General features: G+C 31.7%; 1 protein-coding gene across 2 annotated transcripts in view; it reads left to right on the top strand.

The window, feature by feature from the left end:
- The window catches only part of Zng1a (Zn regulated GTPase metalloprotein activator 1A), a 42,389-nt gene that overhangs the window by 5,499 nt on the left and 14,115 nt on the right, over positions 1–22,775 (top strand). The window contains exons 4-10 of one of the 2 annotated variants that reach the window (XM_005324087.4): positions 1,077–1,168; positions 4,876–4,935; positions 5,980–6,017; positions 12,469–12,515; positions 14,478–14,564; positions 17,631–17,675; positions 22,668–22,724. In XM_005324087.4, coding sequence (XP_005324144.1) covers positions 1,077–1,168; positions 4,876–4,935; positions 5,980–6,017; positions 12,469–12,515; positions 14,478–14,564; positions 17,631–17,675; positions 22,668–22,724 — 426 coding nt within the window. The remainder of the gene's footprint in view (positions 1–1,076; positions 1,169–4,875; positions 4,936–5,979; positions 6,018–12,468; positions 12,516–14,477; positions 14,565–17,630; positions 17,676–22,667; positions 22,725–22,775) is intronic. The other variant, XM_078047565.1, reaches the window with a different exon arrangement.

Raw genomic sequence — 22,775 nt, 5'->3', positions numbered from 1 at the left:
AAGGAATCTGTTCACTATGTGTTTGTTAGCTTACTAGAAATGTTTACTGATATTTCCATCTTTGATTTTCCTGATTAAATTAACTGAATTTACATACTGTTTGCTTCATTGTATTTTTCAAATAGCAAATAAACTTAGCAGAGTGTATTAAAGTTCTTTTTTTACTATTTTTTTATCTGCTTGAATTCTTTCCTCCTTTTATTGAATTTTATATTAGGTGTTCAAGTTTATTTCATTACTAATTTCTCATGAGTGAAAGTCACATATCATATGCAAAAGATGATTATTTTGAATTTTATATATCATTAATTTCATTTCCAAGTATTTGATCTCTTTAAAACAAAACAAATTACTATCAAAAAGTAACCTTTCATTAGTTGTTTCCAAAGGCATTATTTTGTTCACTAAACTGTGATAAATCCTAGAAGAGTAGCTTGTACATAGTAGCAACTCATATATTTGATAAATTATGGAAACTAACACATGTACTATTGATTTTGTATATTCTAGTGAATTAATTTCTTCTACATAATTTCCTCCCTATATGTTCTTTGAGTCAAATAAATTAGGAAGCATGAAGTCATAACTGACTTTCTTAAACAACCAGAATGTCATATAGTCAGTATTTTTCTTCACTTTTGTATTATAAGAAAAAAAGGAAATTTGATCTTATACCCTAATTCAGAATAGAGTTAAATGGTATTTAATGACAGCGTCCCTTTAGCTATTAAATTATTGTGGCTAATAAATTTTATCATTATTTTGAATGTTGATTTTTTTCTTTCATAAAACTATAGCATTGACTTTAGTCAAATGAAGTTCTTTCTGCTTTTAATTTTAATAAAATATTAACTCATTACATTTTTTTAACCTGTGTGTGTATATGCATCTATTTACTTCTCCTCATTGTAAATATTGAATGGACATTTTATTAGAAACTTAGGAGCAAGTTAAATTTTCACATGCCTAGAGGTATTTTTGAGTTGTGTTGTTGAATATATTTTAAAATGTTCATGATGAACATTTAAAAATATTCAGGTAATCAGCTCTATGTATTACATTTTGCTATTCTCCAGGGATAATGGCCTTAGAGCTATTGAGAATTTGATGCAGAAGAAGGGGAAATTTGATTACATACTGTTAGAGACTACTGGGTTAGCAGATCCTGGTAAGAAATGACATTATTAATAATCAGAATATTGTTCTTTTGATTTTTTAAATAGATATATTGGAGAAATATTTAAAATGAGTATTAACCTGGGGGTGTAACTGAGTGGTAGAGTGCTTGCCTAGCAAAGCCCTGAATTCAGTCCACAGCAGCACACAAACACACATACACACACAAATTTATCTCCTAATTGACTGCTTTTTATGGTCAGGTAATCTTTTCAAGTTATAAGTGCTGCATTCTTTGAATTCTTGCTTATTTCCTTGTTTGAGAATACTTGTCTTTTGTTTTTATACTTAAAGGATTACTTATATTTCTATAGTTATATAAATGTTATATTTATATTAAAGGATACAATTTTGGGTCAAAATTTCTTTCCCTCATGTTTTGCAAGTGTTTTACTACAGTTTCTTATTAACTTTTAGATTGGTCAGTTTTCCTTGTTCAGTGATTTGTTTTATTTTTTATTATTATTTTTGGTGGTGCTGAGGATCAAACCCAGGGCCTCATGCATGCTAGACAAGCATTCTACCACTGAGTTACACCCCCAGCCCTCTCCTTTTATTTTATCAGGAAGAATTTGTGAGTGTTGTAGTGTCTGAGTTTCAATGCTTGTTGTTTCCTTTAATGTTTGAGAATGTTTTTTCATTCCTGAAAAACAACTTGGCAGTTATTACCCTTTGAGAACACTTTTGTTAGAACTTTGTGGTCCATAATTTATTATGCTAGAATATTGAGTATTACTGTAAAGTCTGATTTCTGTCCTCTACTCCTCCCCTCAATGACTTGCTTTTTCATCCAAAATACCTGAAAATTCTTGTTTTTATTTTTGAAGTTCAGTAATGTAAACTGAGTATTTGAGCATTCATAATCATTTTCTTCTGAATTATAATATACCCTTAGTTCTTCACTTAAGGACATTATCCTTGTTTATTATCATGAATAATAATTTTGTCAGATTATGGGGTACTCTACTTCATGAGGCCAATTTCCTTCATTTTGATTTTTATTTTGTTCTTTTATCTGTTCTAATTGTTTTGATTCATGTTTTGCATCTGCTTTTGCATTTGTAATCATTTAAAGGTATTCTTTCTGTCATTAATTCTGTTTCTACCAGTGTCTGTTCTATTCCTTATTTGTTTAAAATGAATTAATTGGTTAAGTAATGGTGTCATATTGACCCCAAGTTTATTTTTTCAGTGTTAACAAACTGTCTTTTCATATTATTGTGGCTTTTTAAAATTTCAAGCTTGTTTTTATTAACATATTATCAATAATTTTTTTGTCATGAAGAAGTTCTTCATAATTTTCTTTGGTTTATGGGATTATGGTTTCTTCTAGAATGGGTTCTTTGCCAAATGTATGCCCTATTCATTTCTTCAGGTTTTTTTTTCCTTCTTCCATTCTTTTAATTTTTTGCTTTTCCTGGTTGAATGTGTGTTTGTGCTTGATCTGGGATGCTCTGAGAGCTTTTATCTATTTAGATGTATCCATGATGAATTCCTTTTAATACCTTTTTCATCTTATCCAAACATGTTTCTCTTGAGTCCCATTTTGCAAACTGGATATTGTTGGTGGTGGGGGAGAGGGAAGCAAAGGGAAAACAGATCATCTAAAGAGCCACATGGGGCAATGTTGCTGTTAGGTTGTGGTCTTTTAAAATACCCAATACACCCCCTTTGGACCTCAGAACTCCTGCTTCCTTTTGCTCTTGGCCCTAGAAAGTGACTTTATCCCTCAAAGGTGGAGATGGCTAGAAACTTTTATGGCTTTTTTTTTTTTTTTAAGTTGCTTTTCCCTATGTTACTTTTTCTTCCCTCCATTCCACTTGTTGCATTTTGGGTGGTATTTCTGAAAAGTATTAGGATTTTGTAAACTATTTTCTTAAAACCTCTTATTAGGGGTGAAAGTAGACTTTGTTTTCATTTTGACTGTCACTGTTTAAAATTTGTGGTAGGAGGATGTATGTTCTTTTTTTATGTTGGGTTGCTGCTGATAATATTTTGATGTAAAATTTTTTATTATTTTTATTTTATTAGGTTTTGAAGAAGGGAGATTCTATAATCTATTCAGTTCCTCAGCCTTGGCAAAATGACATTTTGCATTGGATAAATACTTTGCGGGTTGGGAGCTGTCTTGGGCATTGTAGGATGTTTACAGTATCCCTGGCTTACACCTGTTAACTGCCAGTAACATCACCCTAGGAACAACCAAAACTTTCTACCGACATTGGCAAATATTCCCTGGGGAGAAAAAGCACCACTTCATTTACTTATCTTTACTCCTCCTATACACCTACATTCCAAATTCTAAATATTTCTTTTCTAGGCTTGCAAGTATTACATCAAAGGTCAATAATAGATTTAGAATAAAAGCTGTAATGCACTCTTACAGTTCAACTTAATAATAACAAACATTATGGTACAACTTACTAGCTATTTATCTGAATAGAAATCAGTGCATTTTTTAAAATTTTAAAATGATGATGTTAAGTGTTTTGCTGAGTGAAAAATTAATACATTTTCTGTGACTTACTATTTAGAATAATCACATGGATTTACTTTTTCTCCCTTATTAATTAAAACCATGTTTTTAGTCAAGAAAGTAAAGAAAATTCTTATTGGCAATTCAGTTGTTTCCCATCTAGGAGACTGACACTCTCCAGTTCTAAGCTAAATAATTGTCATGGTAAAGTAATTTCCTTGAAAAGGACAGACATTGATTCAGCCCCTGTTACTCACAGATCCTATTTCAGTCAAATTGGAAAACTATTAAGTTTTTGGGAAAAAAATCAATAGGTATCAGGAAACCATTAGATCTTGTGGCCCTTGCTATATCTTGCATGAGTAATCACTGTAAACAGCTGACAGGTATTTCATTGTTGACACAGAGTGATGCTTGGGGGACCACATCTTGTCAGGGTAGGTGGACAGCTTTAGACAGTGGAATGAGTTCAGTTATCCTTGTTTTCCCCTTATGCTCATTCTTTTAGACAGCACTGTCACTAACTGGGCCTGTGATGCTTTGAAAAATCAAATACTTTCCTTGCTGTCAGTTTCCTTTTTCTTGTGTTGTGGCATAGTAATCAGAGTGTGTGGTTTGGTACTGAACTGATTTCTGTCAAAAACAAGTTTTAATTTCTTATTCAGAAATAATTTTTCCTGAAACCCAAGTTTTATGCTAGTGCTAAATAAGTAGTGTGAGGATTAATTAATAATACCAGAGAGTTTATAATTTTACTTCTTGTTCTTTTTCTCCTATAAAAATTACAATGTAATTTTTTTGACAAGTGATTTTAAATTATTTACATCTCATTTACTTTTTCCTTAGAGAGATGATTCATTGTTTGTGAGCCATATAATTTTCATATTCAGGAGATGAGAAAATGAAAATAAGCCCTATGTGCACATAGCCATAGTGTTGAAGTTGTTTAATAATATCTGCTCATAACTTTTTTTGGCATAGGTAGAAGCTTACTGTTTGATTTGTGTGTAGTAAAAGTTGGTCTTTTTTTTTTTATGAAATGGGGGAGATTATAGAAATGAATAGAAGTAGTAAAATTAATTCCCAAAGAAAATGAGAAACCCAGATTTAATTTGCATGTGTGTTTTTCTGCTAATTTCATTGTGGCAAATTAAAATGTATATAAAATCATGTTTTGTGCTTCAAAAAATTTTTTTATTTGATGAATGTTATATATTTTTCAGGTGCTGTGGCTTCTATGTTTTGGGTTGATGCTGAATTAGGGAGTGATATTTATCTTGATGGTAAGTTAAAAAACAGTTTTCTTTACTGTTAAGTTTATTGTTTTTTTATAATTTAATCCATTGCATTATCATTCTTTTCAAACTGCTTGGTTTATGATGAAGTATATTTTTGTTCACGTAAACTCTACAGACCCAGATGGTGTTAGAACTAAATTACCAAATCTTAATCTCAATTCTGAATTTAGCACTTGCACTAAGCCTTTTCTACTAAAATGCTATGTAGATTTCCTATGTCCTCTGTGTTTGATTTGTTCACTTAACATAATGTCAGAGGTTTTTATTTTAATCAACCAGACAATGTAAGACTCACATTTCTGCCTTCATTTTCCCTTGAACATAAAAATTCAGCACATACAAACCCTTACTTTATTTACATTAACACTTTTGTCAGTCTTACCTATAAATTTATAAATTTGTGTAACTTTCAAAGTTAAGCAACTATATTCCCTTCCTCCCTTCTTCCCTCCACCCTCCCTTCCTCCCTTTTTCCTTTTCTCCATTCCTCTCTCCCTCACCTTTATAGACTAAAGGGTGAAATTTAAGTCTTTGAAACTGGGCTTAATTGGGCTCTAATATATATGGCATGTAGCTGGTTAAATTCCATAGACATCATTAAACTCATGCTGCTATTATCCTTTGAAAAAATTTAGTATATATTCAGAGATTGCTAAACTAATTGATCATTTGGGAACTTAGGTACTTGTTTATATATATATATATAACATTTTTGTGAGCTAGATTTGGTAAGAGATTAGGAATAAAATATTATACAATGCCCCAAATCTTTACATAATAATTTAAATGTTTAAAATATTTTTATAGTCTCTTAAAACAGTGCTTAGCACTCTATATATATTTGAAATGCATTTACTTATTCCTGGGATTGAATTAGATTGCAGTACTGGTAAGAAAAAAAATTCCTCGTTTTATTGAAGAGCATTCTTGAACTGAGATTAATTTTAATTGTCCTTCTCAAGTGTAATTATACAATATTAATAAACATCTTTTTAATAAAGGATGATTAAAATGTTTATTCTTTTGTAGGTATCATAACTGTTGTAGATTCAAAATATGGATTAAAAGTAAGTCGAAGATTATAGGTTGCTATTTTTTGCAGAGAGCTAGGAATATAGGAGTTGATTGTATTATTTTTTCTGTTTGTATTTGTTTGAAACCTTTCTTAACAAAAATGTTTTTCAAAAGTTATCCTGAATAGTAGGTGCAGTTTGTGTGTTATTAAATTATTTTGTGTTTTTAAGAATTTCTTTTCTATTCGTCTAGTTTAATATTGTCACAAAATTTGGGATTACTATATTTTGTAATAAGGATATGGGATGAGGATAAAGTTTGGGTATGTGTAACTCCTCACTAGAATTCAACCCCAGTATTGAAAAGTATTCCTGTTTGATAGAAGAAATTGAACATGGAAAAAGCATATGAGATCTTATTTTTTGTTATAAATGCTATCAAACACAAGCTGGAAATGAGGTTTTAAAAAATATTTCTTTGCCTCATTTTGAAGAAATCAGAATTTGTGCATGGGATGAGTGAGGAGAAATCTTAAATCAAAAGATATCCTGCTGTGAGTGTTTTTGTTAACTACCAAGATCATCAACTACATTTAATTGGCCTCAATTTATAAAATGTAGTTAGTGAGATCTTTTAAAACATATGGATAAATAAAATAAAATAGTGTTTTCTGACTTCCCAAGTGAAACATCACTAAAGGCCTCTGAGCATGAAATTATCCTCTGTCCTTAGCATCTCTTTCCTCAGCACCTGTCCCAGCACCTCAATCTGGGGTACAAAATAATAATCTTTTGTAAGTTTAAACCCAGTGTTTAAAAGTCTGTGTTAGTTTTATATTCTACCCTACGATATATCTAAACTTACTAATATTTAAAGTTTGTTTTTCTTCTAAATTTCTAATGACATTGTGCTCTAAGAAGGTTTGTCAGGCTTGTCAAATGGCCACTGATACTCCTTTTCTGGTCATTTACTTCCTCCTGGGATAAAGCACCCTAATTTGAGAAGTTTGGGCAGTACTTTCTTATTTAGAGTTTAGAATCTTAATTTATGAATTGTCTAAAGATTCAAAGAACGATTCCAAATATTTTGCTCAAAAATATTCTAATGACTGAATGTTCTGAAATTATCTTTTTCGCAAAGTATCTTGGAGATAGCAAGCAAAACAAAAAGTAAATTCTTCATCTTGAATATTATAGGCATGTTTGAATACATGTCCTCTACAAATTTATTCCCAAATTTGTGATACCTGTAGGATAGATAGGTCATTTCATTTGTGGTGTTGTTTTGTTTATTTTTGATAAACTTAATGTGTCATACTGGAAGTCAAACTGTTTACGTATTTTATGACTTTGAGAATAATTTATATGTATAGTTGGGTATACAAAGGAATTAAATAGAATCTGTTAGTAGCATGGTAGAAGCAGGAAAAAAAAAAAGCAAAAACCCAAAGCAACATTCTGAATAATGCAAACACGGTATACATTTAACCCCCTGCCACCTTGATAAAACCTCTTAAATTATTAAATCAATATACCTGCACAAAACTGACATACTGTCAAGATAATGGAAACTTTAGATTTTCTAAGTCGGATGCCAGATAAATAACTTTGCCTTTACATAAAGAATTTGCCAACTTGTCCAATTCCTCTGGTTGCAAAGCTTGACCTCCGTAGCTGCTTGTGATTCAGAGAATTCTGAGGCAGTACAAGTAATGACACTTGGATAATGGGCAGCAATTTAAGGGTGTCATGCTTCACAGAGCGAGCCCATCACAAGTAAAGCTGAGAAATGGTACCCTGTGGCCAGCCAGCCAAATTGAAACTGAAGTGGTAATTGATATCATGGGCTATCACTCTAATGGGATTGTCACCCATTGATCTGAAATATTCATTTTTTAATCATGGGCAAAGAATTGGACAACTTAAAATGACAGCTCTCTATTCTCAGGACTTGACACTTGGGCTACTGACATTGTTCTTTTCAATTCTACAAATGTGACAGCATTTAATGCAATTGAATCAGTGAATGAAGTTACGTAGGAAAGGTCAAGTGAGAGGGTTCTTTTTGGTTCTTCTTTTATATTACACAAGCTATTGAAACAATTCAGTCAGAAAACAGTTTGCTTAGAAAAGCCTGGAAAAATAAATAGACTGACATTATGCAATAATTTTAAAAAATATTTTGTTTTAGTTGTAGTTGACGCAATACCTTTATTTTATTTTTATGTGGTGCTGAGGACCGAACCCAGCACCCCACATATGCTAGGCGAGCACTCTACCACAGAGCCACAATCCAGCCCCTGCAATAATTTTTTTAAAGTTGAAATTGTGTTAGATCTATAACCAATCCATTTGAAAGAAATAGCTGCTGCTGCCTTTTTTTTTTAAATCATTGATGTCTGACATCTTTGACACTAGATGTATTTCTGCTTTCATTTACAACAGTGTTCTTTCTTAGCTAGTGAACTTTTTTTAATATTTATTTTTTAGTTTTAGGTTGACACAATATTTTTTTATTTTATATTTATGTGGTGCTGAGGATCGAACCCAGTGCTTCTAGTACACTAGGGGAGCACTCTACCACTGAGCCACTATCCCAGCCCCATTAGCTTTTATTCTCTTCCTCTTCCTCCTCTTCTTCTTTGTCCAAATTGTTTCTTTATTTCTTTAAAGAAAAAAAAAAAAGATACTCTGTAGCCCTTGAAGTTGTGACTGTAGTAGTATTATTTCAAGGAATTTGTTCCTTTTTTTCCTTACAACTTTGTGGAGTTATAATTGACACAAAAAAGTAGCAATAAGTTGTGCAACTTAATTTTTGAGGTGTGTGTGTGTGTGTAGTGAAAAATACTGTGAAACAATCAAGCTAATGGACACATAATTTCACACAGTTACCACTTTTTGAAGTGAGGTGTGGGGTGAGAACATTTAATATTTAAGCTCAGCAAGTTCAAGAATTTAATCTAGTAGTCTTAATTATAGTCATCATGCTATAATTAGCTTTCCAGAATGTATTCATCCTGCATAACTGAGACTTTGTACCCTTTGACCAACATCTCAGACCCTATTTTATCCTTTTATTCCCCTTTGTTTCTTGTGATAGGGCAAGTTAGGAGTTTGAAGCTTTACCTTTTTAATATGTTTTATTAGTACAAATTATTAGTCTTTTTAATATAAAAGCAAAAGCTACAGTCTCTAAGCAGAGAGGAGGAATCCTTTGGACATATGTGCAATATTAAATATTTTAGAAAAAAGTTTGCAGACTTTGCCTATGCAGGTAGAATAGATGCCAAATTTACATTGTATTTGATAAATGAAAAATCTTCTGACTTCATGACCAAATATTGAAGAATGTTCTTTTGAAGAGCAGATGTATATTTTAGTTTTGTTTTGGTGCAAGTTTCACTTGTGAAGGTAAGAGGGTTTATAAGGGAGATGTTGAGTTGATATGTAAATGTTAGTATGCATTTCTTATTATTTGTTGGGTACTGGGGATATAAACTAAAAGTACTTTCCTCTGAGCCACATCCCCAGCCCTTTTTTGTTTTTGTTTTTTGGTACTGGGGATTGAACTCAGGGGCACTCGGCCACTGGACCACATCCCCAGCCCTATTTTGTATTTTATGTAGAGACAGGGTCTCACTGAGTTGCTTAGTGCCTCGTTTTTTGCTGAGACTGGCGTTGAATTCACAATCCTCTTGCCTCAGCCTCCCAAACTGCTGGGATTATAGGTGTGCACCAATGCTCCAAGCTTCCCTAGCCCTTTTTATTTTTTATTTTTGGGACAGGGTCTTTTTAAGTTGCTTAGAGCCTCACTAGGTTGCTGAGGCTAGCCTTCAACTTGCAATCTGAGCCTCCACTTTCTGAATTGCTGGGACTGTGGATGTGCACCACCATGCCCAGCTGTGTTTATTATTTTTTATGTTTGTATAGCTTTCATATGTCGATAGGACAGGACATTTGTCTCTTTATGACTATATATTATTATTATTAGGCATATTCTTGATAGAATTATGCATATTGATAGACTTTTATTTTGGGGATTTTAGCTTATTTTTGTATTTAATACTTCCTGACTGTCTAGAGGTAGTACAATATTTTAGTCCACTCCAGTTTGCTTTGAATGAAATTTTCTAATCTTATGGAGAAGTAAATGGATGCAAAACATTGAGAGTAATTGTAAAACTACCTTTTTATTAGTTATGTTCAGGATGGAAATGAAAAAACAAATCTTTTAATTCTTATATCTTTTTTACACCTAACCAACTCACAGCCAGATAACCCCAAATGGGGCTTCCAAAAGGTCAAAAATATAATGTCTTGAAAAATTCTTAAGGCTTTTGAAAGAATTTTCAGTATTACAGGATCATTCAAGGTCAGATGCTTTGCTTATAGTGTATAATTGTTAAAGAGATTTGCTTTTCAGTGAAAAGGGATTTGTTGTTACATGTTACATAGAATTTTTCAGATAACAACATTTATGAATCTATGTCAACAAATAGGAGGTATTAACTAATATTCATTCAAGGAAGGTTTGTTGGGCCTGTGAGCCAGATAATATTAAAGGGTCTGTTAATAGCTTTATTCTCTAGAGGCCTTGGGCCAAGAATAATAATGAAAAAATATTAAACTTGGTCTTCTGACATGGAATAATTTTTGATACAATACTCTCCAAGTTCTATGACTTCCATAATAATTGCAGAGTGGTTCTGCCCCTGAGTATATAAGATTGTTCTCTAAGAAAAAATGAGTGTATCATTTCCATGATTTTAGTTTAGTTTTGTTTCCCCCTAAATAGTATTTGGTAAGCTTAAAGAAAGGAAAAAGCTTCTCTTTCCATAGTCTTAACCAAGATTATTAAGTTAAATTATTACCAACTTTCCTTTAGGTACTAAACTATCTAAGTATTTTAGCGGTCACCTCCGAATGAATTGTGAAACTTAATTTGAATATTAATTTAGGTAATTGTTAATTTTTTATGCAAATTATTAACCTGTGATATTGTGTACAAGACTTATTTTATGTGACATAAAAGGATTTTATGAAAATTTTTAAATTATGTTGACTTCTGTTTTTTATTACAAATATAGTAATAATAACCCTCTTGTGGTGTATAGATTGGTATTCTGTGATGGTGAGAGTGTTTAGAGTTAGTGTCTTCCTTTATAAAATAAGAATAGTTAAAGTGTAAATGAGATAGCATATGTATAAGAATTTAATAATTTAAGAAATTTAATTGAAATTTAAAGAGTATTTACTACAATTGCCTCTCTGAGTAACTAGCTTTTTATTTTAATAGGGAATCTGTGTGGAGGGCTGAGGTGGTGCAGGTGAAAACATGATTTTTCCAGAAGATCTTATGGCATTGATTACTTTTAGAGTTCTAAATAGGATTATGGGGGAGGGGACTCTGCCACCAGAAAAATGAACACTATTATAATCTCATGGATGTCTAAGTCAGTGTCAATATTTTTTTGGAGTGAGCCTGACTGGAGAAATATCAAGATAGGCAATTGCACTGGAGAGATCAGATCACTCTGTATTTACAATTAATTAACTGCTTTTAGGCCAGAATTATTAGAGCTGTGTCTTTCCCAAAAGCTTTTTTTTTTTTTTTTAGGAAATTTAAAAGGCACAGTACTAAGTTCATATTACACATGATTTGCGGGAGAGAGTTGGGCATGAATATAGGAATGGAGAGAAGGAAGCATGTTAGCTTTTTTAAAGGTACAATTTCAATGGTTATTCTTTTATAAGTAATAATCAATAATTTAGAACGAGCAGTTTTATAAAAAGGAAAATACCTAAAATCTGAACTATAGCTTTATGTATTTTTTATATTCATTTAAGGGGTTTTCTTTTTAAGAAAAAGAGCAGGAATTCAAAATCTTAAGCCCCTTTCTCTCCAAAAAACCCTTTAGTTTCACTGTAGGAAACAAAAATGAAATGGAGAAAAAGGATTTCAGGCAGAATAGTTAGTCTTATAAGCCAGGCACAGAGAGACAAATTTTTCATGATTTTCTTCATGTGAAATCTAAAAAAGCTAAGCTTAGAGAACTAGCAAATAGTGTTTAAAGAGGGAATCTGGAAGGGAAAGATTAGTTAATGGATACAAAGTCACAGACAGATTGGAGGAATAATTGTGGTGTAACTATAATTACCCAGAAGAGTAATTATAGTTAAGAGTATTGTGTCATATAATTCAAAATAGCAAAAAGAGAGTGTTTTGAATATTCTCATTATAAAGAAATGATAACTGTTTGAGATGATGAGTAATCTAAATGCCTGAGTTGAACATTATACAATGTATAAATATACTAAAATATCACACCATGAAGATGTATAGTTTATTTCCTGTCAATTAAGAAAATATTTTTTTAAAGAAAAAATTTAAACACAAAATAGTTTTTAGAGGCAAGAAAGATTTCTCTGAAGTAAAATTCTTTGTGTTGATATTAGATTTTGCATTATACCACAGTAACTTTTTATAAATTTTGTTTTTATTTAGCATTTAACAGAAGAAAAACCTGATGGCCTAATCAGTGAAGCTACTAGGTACTCATACTTAAAATATTGATTGTTGACTAATTGAAAAATTAGTAATATGAAACCACAAAACAAATATGAAAACAGTTAAAGCAAATTTATTTTCTTTTTTTCTATCTATTCATAATGAATTAATAACTGACATTTTATTTAAAACCATTGATATTGTAGCATAATGTGAATGCTGGACACCAGAATGCTTTATGAGGAATTTGGGAAGTAGTAGGATAAAATATTTTCTTTCTTTTTTCTTTTTCTTCTTTTTGGTACCGGGGCTCTTAACCACCGAACCTCATCCCCAGCCCTTTTTTAATTTTTTATTTTGAGACAAGTTCTTGCTAAGTTACCGTAGGGCCTTGCTAAGTTGCTGAGGCTGGCTTTGAGCTTGAAATCCTCCTGCCTCAGCCTCATGTGCTGCTAGGATTACAAGTGTGTGTCACTGTACCCTACTAAAAATGGGTTCTTATTCTCATCCAGTTTCTTTGGAATTGAAGATTATTACAAAAAAAAAAAGAAATCATTAACTTGTTTATGGTGTTAAAAACTGCCTCAGTGTTCATTGTTATTCAGAATAGATGAATATATAAATACTTTTAACTTGGCACTTAAAACATTTATTAAGTAACTTTATGTTCCTTATTGATTTGTCTTTAGATTTATAAATATTTAAATTAACTTGCTTGCCCTGAGCATATTCTTGCTAATGAGATAAAGGTTTTGAGGTAGATGACACTCACTAAATATGCTGCTGGGTTTAAGAGTAAGACTCCCCTGGGATTTGGTTCAGATGATGTTGACATAAAAAATAAAGACAACAGCAAACAGTTGATTATCATTTTGGAATATGATACCCTGTTGTTTTGTATTCCTACCTAAACACTGCAATTGATATGTAATTATGATTCAAATTACAATGAACTTAAACATTATTGTAATGTTTTTCCTTATGAAAATGTTTTATAGAAAATATTTATAAGCCAAATAGAAAATAGCAAAATGTTATAAAAGCCAAAAGAAGATGGGCTGGGGATATAGCTCAGTTGGTAGAGTGCTTGCGTCGAATGCACAAGGCCCTGGGTTCCATCTCTAGCACCACAAAAACAAAAACAAAAGCCAAAAATAGCTGAAGCATAAAAGTCCTCTAATTTAAAGACTGTATTTACAGATATGTACATTCTGTCTTTATTCATATAAAATTACTTAAATAGAAATATGTTCATGAGAATTTGATTTTGTTTTTGATGTAGCATAAGACTCAGAAACTAATAGTCTAGTTTTTAACATTTCCTGAAGAATTTAGGAAAATTGAAAGATCCCTTTGCTTCACTACTCCTGTTAATAGAAAATAGAACTTCCAATTATAATAACTGTTTTGCTATGTAGCATTCTGTCAGCTGTATACTTTAACTGGAATTTCTGTGTATCTGTTTTACAGAGATAATATATAATTTGTACTGATGAAGAAGATATATATTGATGTATCTTCTGAAGTGTAGTTTTTTAAACAAAACTGTTTAATGTATATTTATGTTAAGTGAACTTTTTTCTATTTGAAAATTATAGTAAACATGGAGATATTTTAGTAACTAAATTTTCCTTATTTTTCGTTTCTTTGGCTTTCTGAATTTTATGCCTCTTCATAAAGATAATTATCAGTTGAAAATCATCCTTTTGATTATAAACTTTTTGGAGCTTATCTTTATAGTTCCAGAGAGTTTTAAGGGTACTTAGTAAATGAATGAATACTATAATAAAGAATATGAATAGTATAATGTGAAATCTGAATTTATATAGTGATAAATGTAATTCCCCTCTACTGTCTGAAGAATAAGTAGATTCGGAGTACACTGGATCACTGCTGTAGAACCCTAAGTATTTCTCAACTGATATATTTATTTGAATGACTTACTTGTATTTATTTTTAATCTCAACATTTTTCATTTGACATCTGTTCTTTGTTTGCTATTTTAGGCAAGTTGCTTTGGCAGATATCATTCTCATCAATAAAACAGACTTGATTTCAGAAGAGGAGCTAAACAAATTAAGAGCAATCATTAGGTATAGTAGATAGCAGCTGTGTACCATATAGATCAAGAAGCTAGAAGATGGGATTTCGAATATTTTCACCATAAAAAGATGATAAATGTTTGAGGAGAAGGATATTTAACTGGGTTTAAGTCTTACACAATATATGCATGCATCAGAACATCACATGGTATCTGATTACTGTGAATAATTTTTATTTTAAATTTAAAGTCCAAAGAAGAATATAAGGCAGAAATTTTAAATCTTTTAAGTACCCCAAATACAATATACAAAGTATCTTTACTATGACTATTGCTCTGTAGATACTTAAAGTTCAAGGTTGACCTGCTTCAAGGACATTAAGAAATTTCATATATTGTTGGCCGATAGATTGCTATATAATAGAAATATATAAAATTATTCTCCATTATTTGCAGAAAATAGTTCAAAATTCACAGACTGATATTCAGGGTCCTCTGACTCCATTCTTCTTTTCCTGTCTTCTCTTTGACTCCCTCCTAACATCAAGTCCCCCTGACTTTACCCAAAATTGTTAATTTACTTTTCTGTGAATGGGTCTTGCCAAATCCCTGCATTGTTCATAATGTTTTTCTTGCTTTGCCAATTGCAGAGTCCTTCATCTTCTCTCTCAGCAATTTAATCTATTCAATAGAGCCTATTTTCTCTCTCCCTCTCCAGTTATGTCCTTTATCAAGTGTCCCTAACTCTGGTGGTCTCACTTTTACATGAATTGTTGTTGACTATATCTTCTGTGATTATTAGCTATGCCTTATCTTCCAATTTGTTTTAATGTCTTAAGTGTGCATCAGCAAGGCAATATGAATGATATTTGATTATGTATTAAATAATGCAACAGTCATTTTGCTCTTGTGGAGACTGCCGTTCTTTTTGAAACGAAAGATCGGCTTTTCAAAGGAAGTTAAAAGAGTTCAGAGACTTTGTTTTGACTTATTTGTATGATCTAACATAGTAAATGTAATTTATAAGGAGATTTTCAATAGCTTTTATTACTGGCCATCTTTAATGGGTACAGTGCTTGTGCATAATGGCCGAAAATTACCTTACTTAGTACTTACAACTTCTTTTTTTTTTTTTTTTACATTTCAATTTTTTTCCTTAAAAGGAGTGAGTTTTGTACAAGGGGATTAAATGCTTTATAGACAAGATTAAAAAACTGCTAGAACCAGCTTATTCATCATCAGCATCTAATTCATCTTTCTCTTTATCCTCTTCATCTTACTCATCTTCCTTCTTCTTCTTTTTCTTGCTTTTTTTTAGCCTTGACAACTCCCTTTTTTGCTGTATCAGGTTTTCTGTTATAGGCAGCAATATTCTTTTTATATTTTTCCTTCAGCTTAGCAGCTTTCTTTTCATAAGGCTGTTTATCATTGGAGCAGTGTTATTCCAATCTTTCCCAGTTTCTTTCAGTATCACCAATGGATTGGCCAGGATGTTGTTCTTTGATTTGGGTGATACTCAGAACAGAACAAGAAGGCCATTGGAGGCCTCTTGGGTGCATTGGGATCCTTGATATTCTTTTTGTTTCCCCTTTAGGAGGTAGATAGTTTTTCATTTCTCTTTCATAAGGGGCCTGGTCTGCCTTTGCTGTGTCTTCAGATTTTCCTTTCTCTTTACCAGAAGTGGTCTTCCACCTGAGCACTTCTTGGACAACTCTAAGTAGTTGACTGAAGCATCTGGGTGCTTCTTCTTGTGCTACTCCTGGCAACTTTGCACAAAGAATGCATATGATGACATTTCACCTCTTGGCTTCTTAGGATCTCCTTTGCCATGTTTAATTGTTTTTTCCTCAGCAAGGCACAGAATTGCCTAGTGCCTCTCCAGCTCTCACTTGCCCTGGTGCTGTCTCTATGGAGCTCAGTATACTGCAGTGGCCGTGAGAGTGGGAGACAGATGCAGCCTCCTAGTATTTACAACTTCTGAATCTATTGTGCTAGTTGATATAGTATATGTTATAAATTGAATCAATAAATGTAAGATTCATCAAGAGATTGTTTATAATGAATAGTGACTGGAGAAAAAGGAAATTCATACTTTTCTTTATATTTGTTCTTATTAATAGTCATGTCTTTAAATTTTACTCAGAAGAATATCATCTCTTTGGCAAACATTTTTGCCATAAAAGGAGTAATTAATATCACCTAGCTTTTATATCTAAGCTGGGTCTCTAGCACAGGCATTATTAATGATTAGCCAGTTGTTTGTTTTTTTTTTTTTTTTTCGGTCAGTCGTACTTTTGCAACAGTACCAGAAAAGAATTTGGAAAAAACAGTTTGATAAATTTCAGGCCTTTTGGGGGGCTTTTTTTTTTTTTTTTTTACCCTCTGTTGTACATGAGACTTGTGCCTGACTCAAAACCAGATTTGAGGAAATAATTTAAACATGCTTTGGGAGAAATGACTATCAGGTTATAGAATATATTCAAAAGAGAAGATGAAGAATTTTGTAAATAATTGAAAGAAGTAGTGTGGAGACTTGCCTCAGAATCACCCTATGCAGGAAGCCTTACCCTTGAGAATAAGCTTGAAGAAGTACCACATATCTTGGGCAAGTAACCCTAAAGACTATGGAATTGATGATATAAAGATAAATAGATTGTTCAATGTATTGAAAAGAAATTAACAAGTGATTTTTGGTGTCATACAAAGAGAGTCATATACCATCCTTTTAGTGTGTATATAGCCATTTCCATGATGTTGTGCCTGGGGAAAAATGCTATCATTAATAATTTTGAGTTTGCTAGAATTATTATTTATGAATCATTATTTTCTGAAGTGAATGGTTTTTTGTAAATCATAAACTCATCCCTAGTCTATCAGTTGTATAGTAGATTTTTGCATATGATGTTTTCTTAATGCATGAATAGAATATACCAGATTTAGGGTTTGAAGGGAAAGAATAATTAAACATAACAAAATGCAACTTTTTTTTCTGCTTTCAGTTTTTCTGGTTGCAGTTATATTTATGTTTCCTTACTTCCTGGTTTAGAAATAATGTGATTTGTGTGCTTTGAAAACAACAGTGTGAACATTTACTTTTTTTGCTTTTTATTTATTTCAGATCAATAAATGGACTTGGAAAAATTTTAGAAACTCAAAGATCAAGGTACTTTTGAAAAACTATTACTAACAACAAATACTTTCTTTAGTTATTAATAGTAAATATTAAGTAATATGTATATATTCACTTGATTCTAATACAAGAAATATAGGTGTACTTTAAAAAAATGGAACCCCAAAATGTTTTTATTGAATGCTCTTTATTAATTAATTTGCATATTTAGTTAATACTTTTGCCTCTTATAACTAAGATCACAGAAATAGGATAACACTATGTAACTGCTTTTGTTTAATAAGGAAAACTACATAATACTTTCAACCACTCAAGAAAGTAATTCAGTACAGAAATCTGAAAAAGTATACCAAGGACTCTTAATTTGATGTATTAAATGGCCTTTTAATATTTTTGAAACCACATTGGTGTTTCATAATTGCAAAAATAAATGTCATGTAGAATCTTTACCTTTAGGTTACTGATATAGTCCTCCATTAAATTTTGATTTCCATTTTCTTCAGATTCTTCTCTTTTTGTTCTATTCATGCAGAGGTGCATTTCTTTATAAAATAGAAATGCTTTTAAAACATCCATGGAATGTATTTTTGTAGATTGAACTAATTTTCTATTAAATACTATCATGATTTCAGAAAATTTCTATACAAGGGTATTTTATTAAGCTAACTTTTTGGAGAGAATGATTAGCAGTTGGGAGACATGCAACTTGGGGCCAGCAGCTCTGAGGCTCACAGCTGGCAACTCAATACCACCCTGTTCTTAGTTGAGGAATAGTTCCCTTGGAAGTGCAGTAGAGGCCTTTGCTGAGTGGCTTGTCTGCAATGGCAGAGATTAGAAGTGCTGACAGACTACCATAAGTGTTAGGCAGTCACAGCAGCAGCTGTTTATAAGTATGGGAACAGCTGGAGCATTAATTTGGAATGTATTCTCAGAAGCCATTCATTTGCTGACAGAGGTAGTAGAAGAATGCCCATAGTGTAAGTCTTCTACAAGCATACACCAAATGTGCTTCCTGCGGTTCAGATTCCATTGTAGAAACTATGATTATGTAACTCATACTGTGAATCATTTCTGTTACACTCTATATTTCTTTTCTCCTTAATTTTTCTTTCCTTCATGAAATGACATGCAGACAACTACATAATGCTTAAATGAACGCTTAAAAATCATACCCATAAATAGCTGTAGTTTTGTAATAGCATGTATTCAGTTCATATTTATAAGCATCTTAAATTTTCTTCTGTTTGGAAAGTTCCATGAATAAAGGTTTCTCTTAATTAGTTTATTGTGTGATGATTTTGTTTACTGTTTCTAACATTTGTTGTATTATGGAATGGTAATCATATAGTAATTAATTGTTACTTTGAATGGGTGAATGAACAAGTGCATAAAATGTTTATTCAGTATCTGGTGTTGGCCAGTGTATCTGAGAATTTAGGGACCTTCTAAAATAGTACTATGAGGGTTAAAGTTGGGTTAGAATCCTTTTCAGTGAAGATAAGGTATCCATAATAGAATTCTTTATATTGGGTCATGGGTCTATATTAAAAATTTCCCAGAATTCCTAATGAAGTTTTGTTTCATTTAATTTTTAAATTTTAATTCCTTTATTGTGTTGAGTTTGACAAACAGGGTCAGAAGTAAAACTGCTATTAGCATGTGTACAAAAAGTTTCACCTTGAATATTTAAGGAATAAGTGTGAAGCATTATCTTATTGGCTTAAGTTGGTTTAGAGGCAAACATAGTTTTAGGGGACCAAAAAGACTAAGTAAATAAATGAATAAAGTAGACTGTTAGAAGATGTGCCATTAGATTTAAGGGATGGAACAGAGAGACAAAGAAAGGGGGGGGCAGGGAGGGAGAGACGGAGGGGAAGGGGACCGTTAGATGATGTGCCATTCTTGTCTTTTCCAGAGTTAACTTTAGAGATTTACAAACAGAACAAAGGAAAACCAGAACCCACTTGTTCAATAATAAGTGAATCAATTCAGCAAATTATTGGAAATTCTACTGGCTGTTAGGCATTTCCTGGCAGGTTAAGGATTTAAGCAATGGATAAGACAAAAATTGCCCAAGATGAGAGATTTGGGGAAAACAGAAGCAAACTAGCAAAGAGTAACATGTTAGGCAAGATTAATATATCACAAGAGGAATATTCAAAGCATAGGTCCTATAAGAAAAGGAAATTAGAGGAATCACTGCTCAACTCTTACTGATGAAGAAATAGAAAAATACTAATGAGAGTTTTATAGATGGTCTAGACTTTCCAAGCATAGGGAAGATTTTTTAAAAATGGATTCTTAAAAATGTTTATAGGTCTATTATTTGGGTATATTAATTCCATATTAATTATAATTTGTATTTTTTTTATTTTTATGGAAGATTTTATATTCCAGGGACCTGTGGATATTTTAGAAAGATTAGAACACATGGTATTATATAGCAGAAAGCAAAAGTATATGCCTGAAGAGATGGAGAACTTACCACAAAGAGTCTTTAATGCATGATACACAGTTTGGATTTTCTTCTGTAGGCAACAAGGAGTCAGTAAAGGATTCTAAAAGCAGTATGACTCTTGGGAGCTATTCTCTAAAATATAGGAAATATATTAACTTGGATGGGGTAGTGGTGGAAGTAGGTTTGGAAAAGTCAGTTCATTCTATTTAATAAATGGTTTTGAGTTTGAGGTACCACTGGGAAAGCATTTGGAAATTTAATGCTAGAGTCAGGACTGAGCTTTTGAACAATATCTGCATCATATAAATCTGGAATTAGCTGTCATACCTTGTTGGTGAGACTCATTATTAGAGTTTGAAAAGATGACTCTTAAATAATATTCCTAAAGTAGCAGCTTTAATCAATACTTATAGAAATTAGGAGAGGGCTGGGGCTACAGCTAGGTTGGTAGAGTGCTTGCCTTGCATGCACAAGGCCCTGGGTTCAATCCCCAGCACCACAAAAAAAAAAAAAAAAAAAAAAAAAAAGAAATTAGGAGAAAAGTGAGCTTTTGAAATTTTTCTCCCCTCTTTTTATTTGCTTTATTCCTCCATTTAGTTTTTAAATGACGGTAATTGTCTTTTTATTTTTATTTTTCTATTAAAAAGGTTTGGAAAAGATCTGATGTTTATATCTCCAAAGGAGGAAAATAAATGCATCCAATGCCATGGATATTAGTTTTCTAGTCATATGCCTTGAATGAGTGAAGGATTTTTTCATGGCAGTGTTACATTTTGGGAAAGTTCATATTAACTTCCCATCTAGAAGCTTCCATTTTTTTTTCTCTTTTACTCTCCATTGAGAATTTGGTGAGAGTCTTTGATATTTTATTTTTCACTACAGAGTATTATTTGTTGCATATACATACCTATTATTGATCCTGTCTGTTTTGGAAATATCAAAAAATCTGGATATAAAACAAAATTATCTCTAAATAACATATTCTCAAAGACATTGTAACAGGAACAGTGTGTATTTAGAAGGTAATTTTTTAGAACAACTAGATATTCATAAAATTGCATGTGCCAACTTTATTGAACTTGAAGCTGTTTTCTAAGGTGAAGATAATTAACTTGGTGGGAGGAGTCAATTCATTTTTTACCTGTCAGTATAAATATTCACTGACTGTGAAGGTGAAAAGGGAAATATGTTTAATCTTCAGACTTTGGTCTCAGTGTAAAATGATATTCAAAAATTTCTTCATGGGACATTATTACTTTGTTTGATTATTTTGCTAATTCAGCACATCTAGAATGTCCAGAATTCAAAATGTTTTTATAGTCTATTAACATAAAACTTTGGAGTGTTCTTTTAATAAGATAGGGATTTGTTTCTCTATACCAAGAGAAAGTGTTTGTAGTTAACAGTGTGCAGACTTCTGAGAGGGACCAAAGCAGGCACAGCTGGTCAGTTCTAAATTAAAGTAGATATTTTATCTTTTATGGTTATACATTTTAAAAAGTATGAATCTGACAAATAAACTATTGTTCTCCTTGTGAAAAAATTTAGTAAGCATTTGAAAAGCTCCTGGAGTCTGATTTTGAAATTTGTGTTTTTGTCATTTTCATTAGACATTTCCTTCATTTTAACTTTGATTATGAAGAAGTTACTGATCTCTGCTGTTTTGGGGGCTTATGTTAAAATTGGAAATCAACCACCCATCTTTATAAATTTACTTTTGTGTTTTTAAGCTGAACCTACTACTAATTGTGATGTTATTCTCATCTAATTTAAATTTCTGCATTCCTAATAAGGTTTAATTATCACTAAATAATTCCAAGAAAAATAATATCCATTGAAATAGAGTACTAACAGGAAGTTTCATTCTATCTGCAAACCCATTCCAAATGAATGAAATCAAACCCACATGTAAATGGAATCCTAGAGTGAATTAATATTTATACATTGGCTGATTGGTTCTTTTTAAAATTTTTCTTTTTGATTCTGAGGATCAACTTAGGTCTTGTGCATGCTAAGCACATTCTTTATCACTTTGCTGTGTCCCTAGCTCCTGACTCCTAATGTTTTTATATTACCTCTTTTATCTTGGGAGGAGAAGTAAAATAAATACAGAAATTTCAAGGGTATTTGTAATGTATCTATGCATCCATTTATCATTTATCTTTGGAATAATAAGCTACTTGGAAAAGTTTCAGTTCTTCAGTTGTTTTTCTTTTTCTGCTGTGAAAGTGTAGTATTTGAAAAACTCATAAATTATATTTCAAGATTGGAAAGACTGTTGAGAGTCAACAAGAACAAAAAACTGCTATAGTTTGTTGAAGCAATAACCAAGTAATTTTCTGCCTTGATCTGCTCATTCACCCACTTTTATGAATGTTACTTAAGAAGTGTTTTTTATACAGGAAGCTTTTTTATAACTCGTCTGTCATTTATATGCATTTCCTTATGATATACTGGTTAATCCTTATGCTTATATATTTTGATAAGAGTCTCAGAGATATTTTTCTTGGTTAATTAATATATTTCACAGAATTTTCAATTATTCATGTGGATTTTTGTCCTTTTAGAGTTGATCTCTCTAATGTATTAGATCTTCATGCCTTTGATAGTCTCTCTGGAATAAGGTATGTTTTCGATAATTTGGTTATTTTTAAAATGTAATTTCCATTTATTCC

The sequence above is a fragment of the Ictidomys tridecemlineatus genome, chromosome 4 (genome assembly GCF_052094955.1).
Source record: "Ictidomys tridecemlineatus isolate mIctTri1 chromosome 4, mIctTri1.hap1, whole genome shotgun sequence".
Lineage (NCBI taxonomy): Eukaryota > Metazoa > Chordata > Mammalia > Rodentia > Sciuridae > Ictidomys > Ictidomys tridecemlineatus.
Note: the sequence above shows the minus strand (reverse complement) of the source record. Positions and strands in the feature narration are given on the sequence as shown.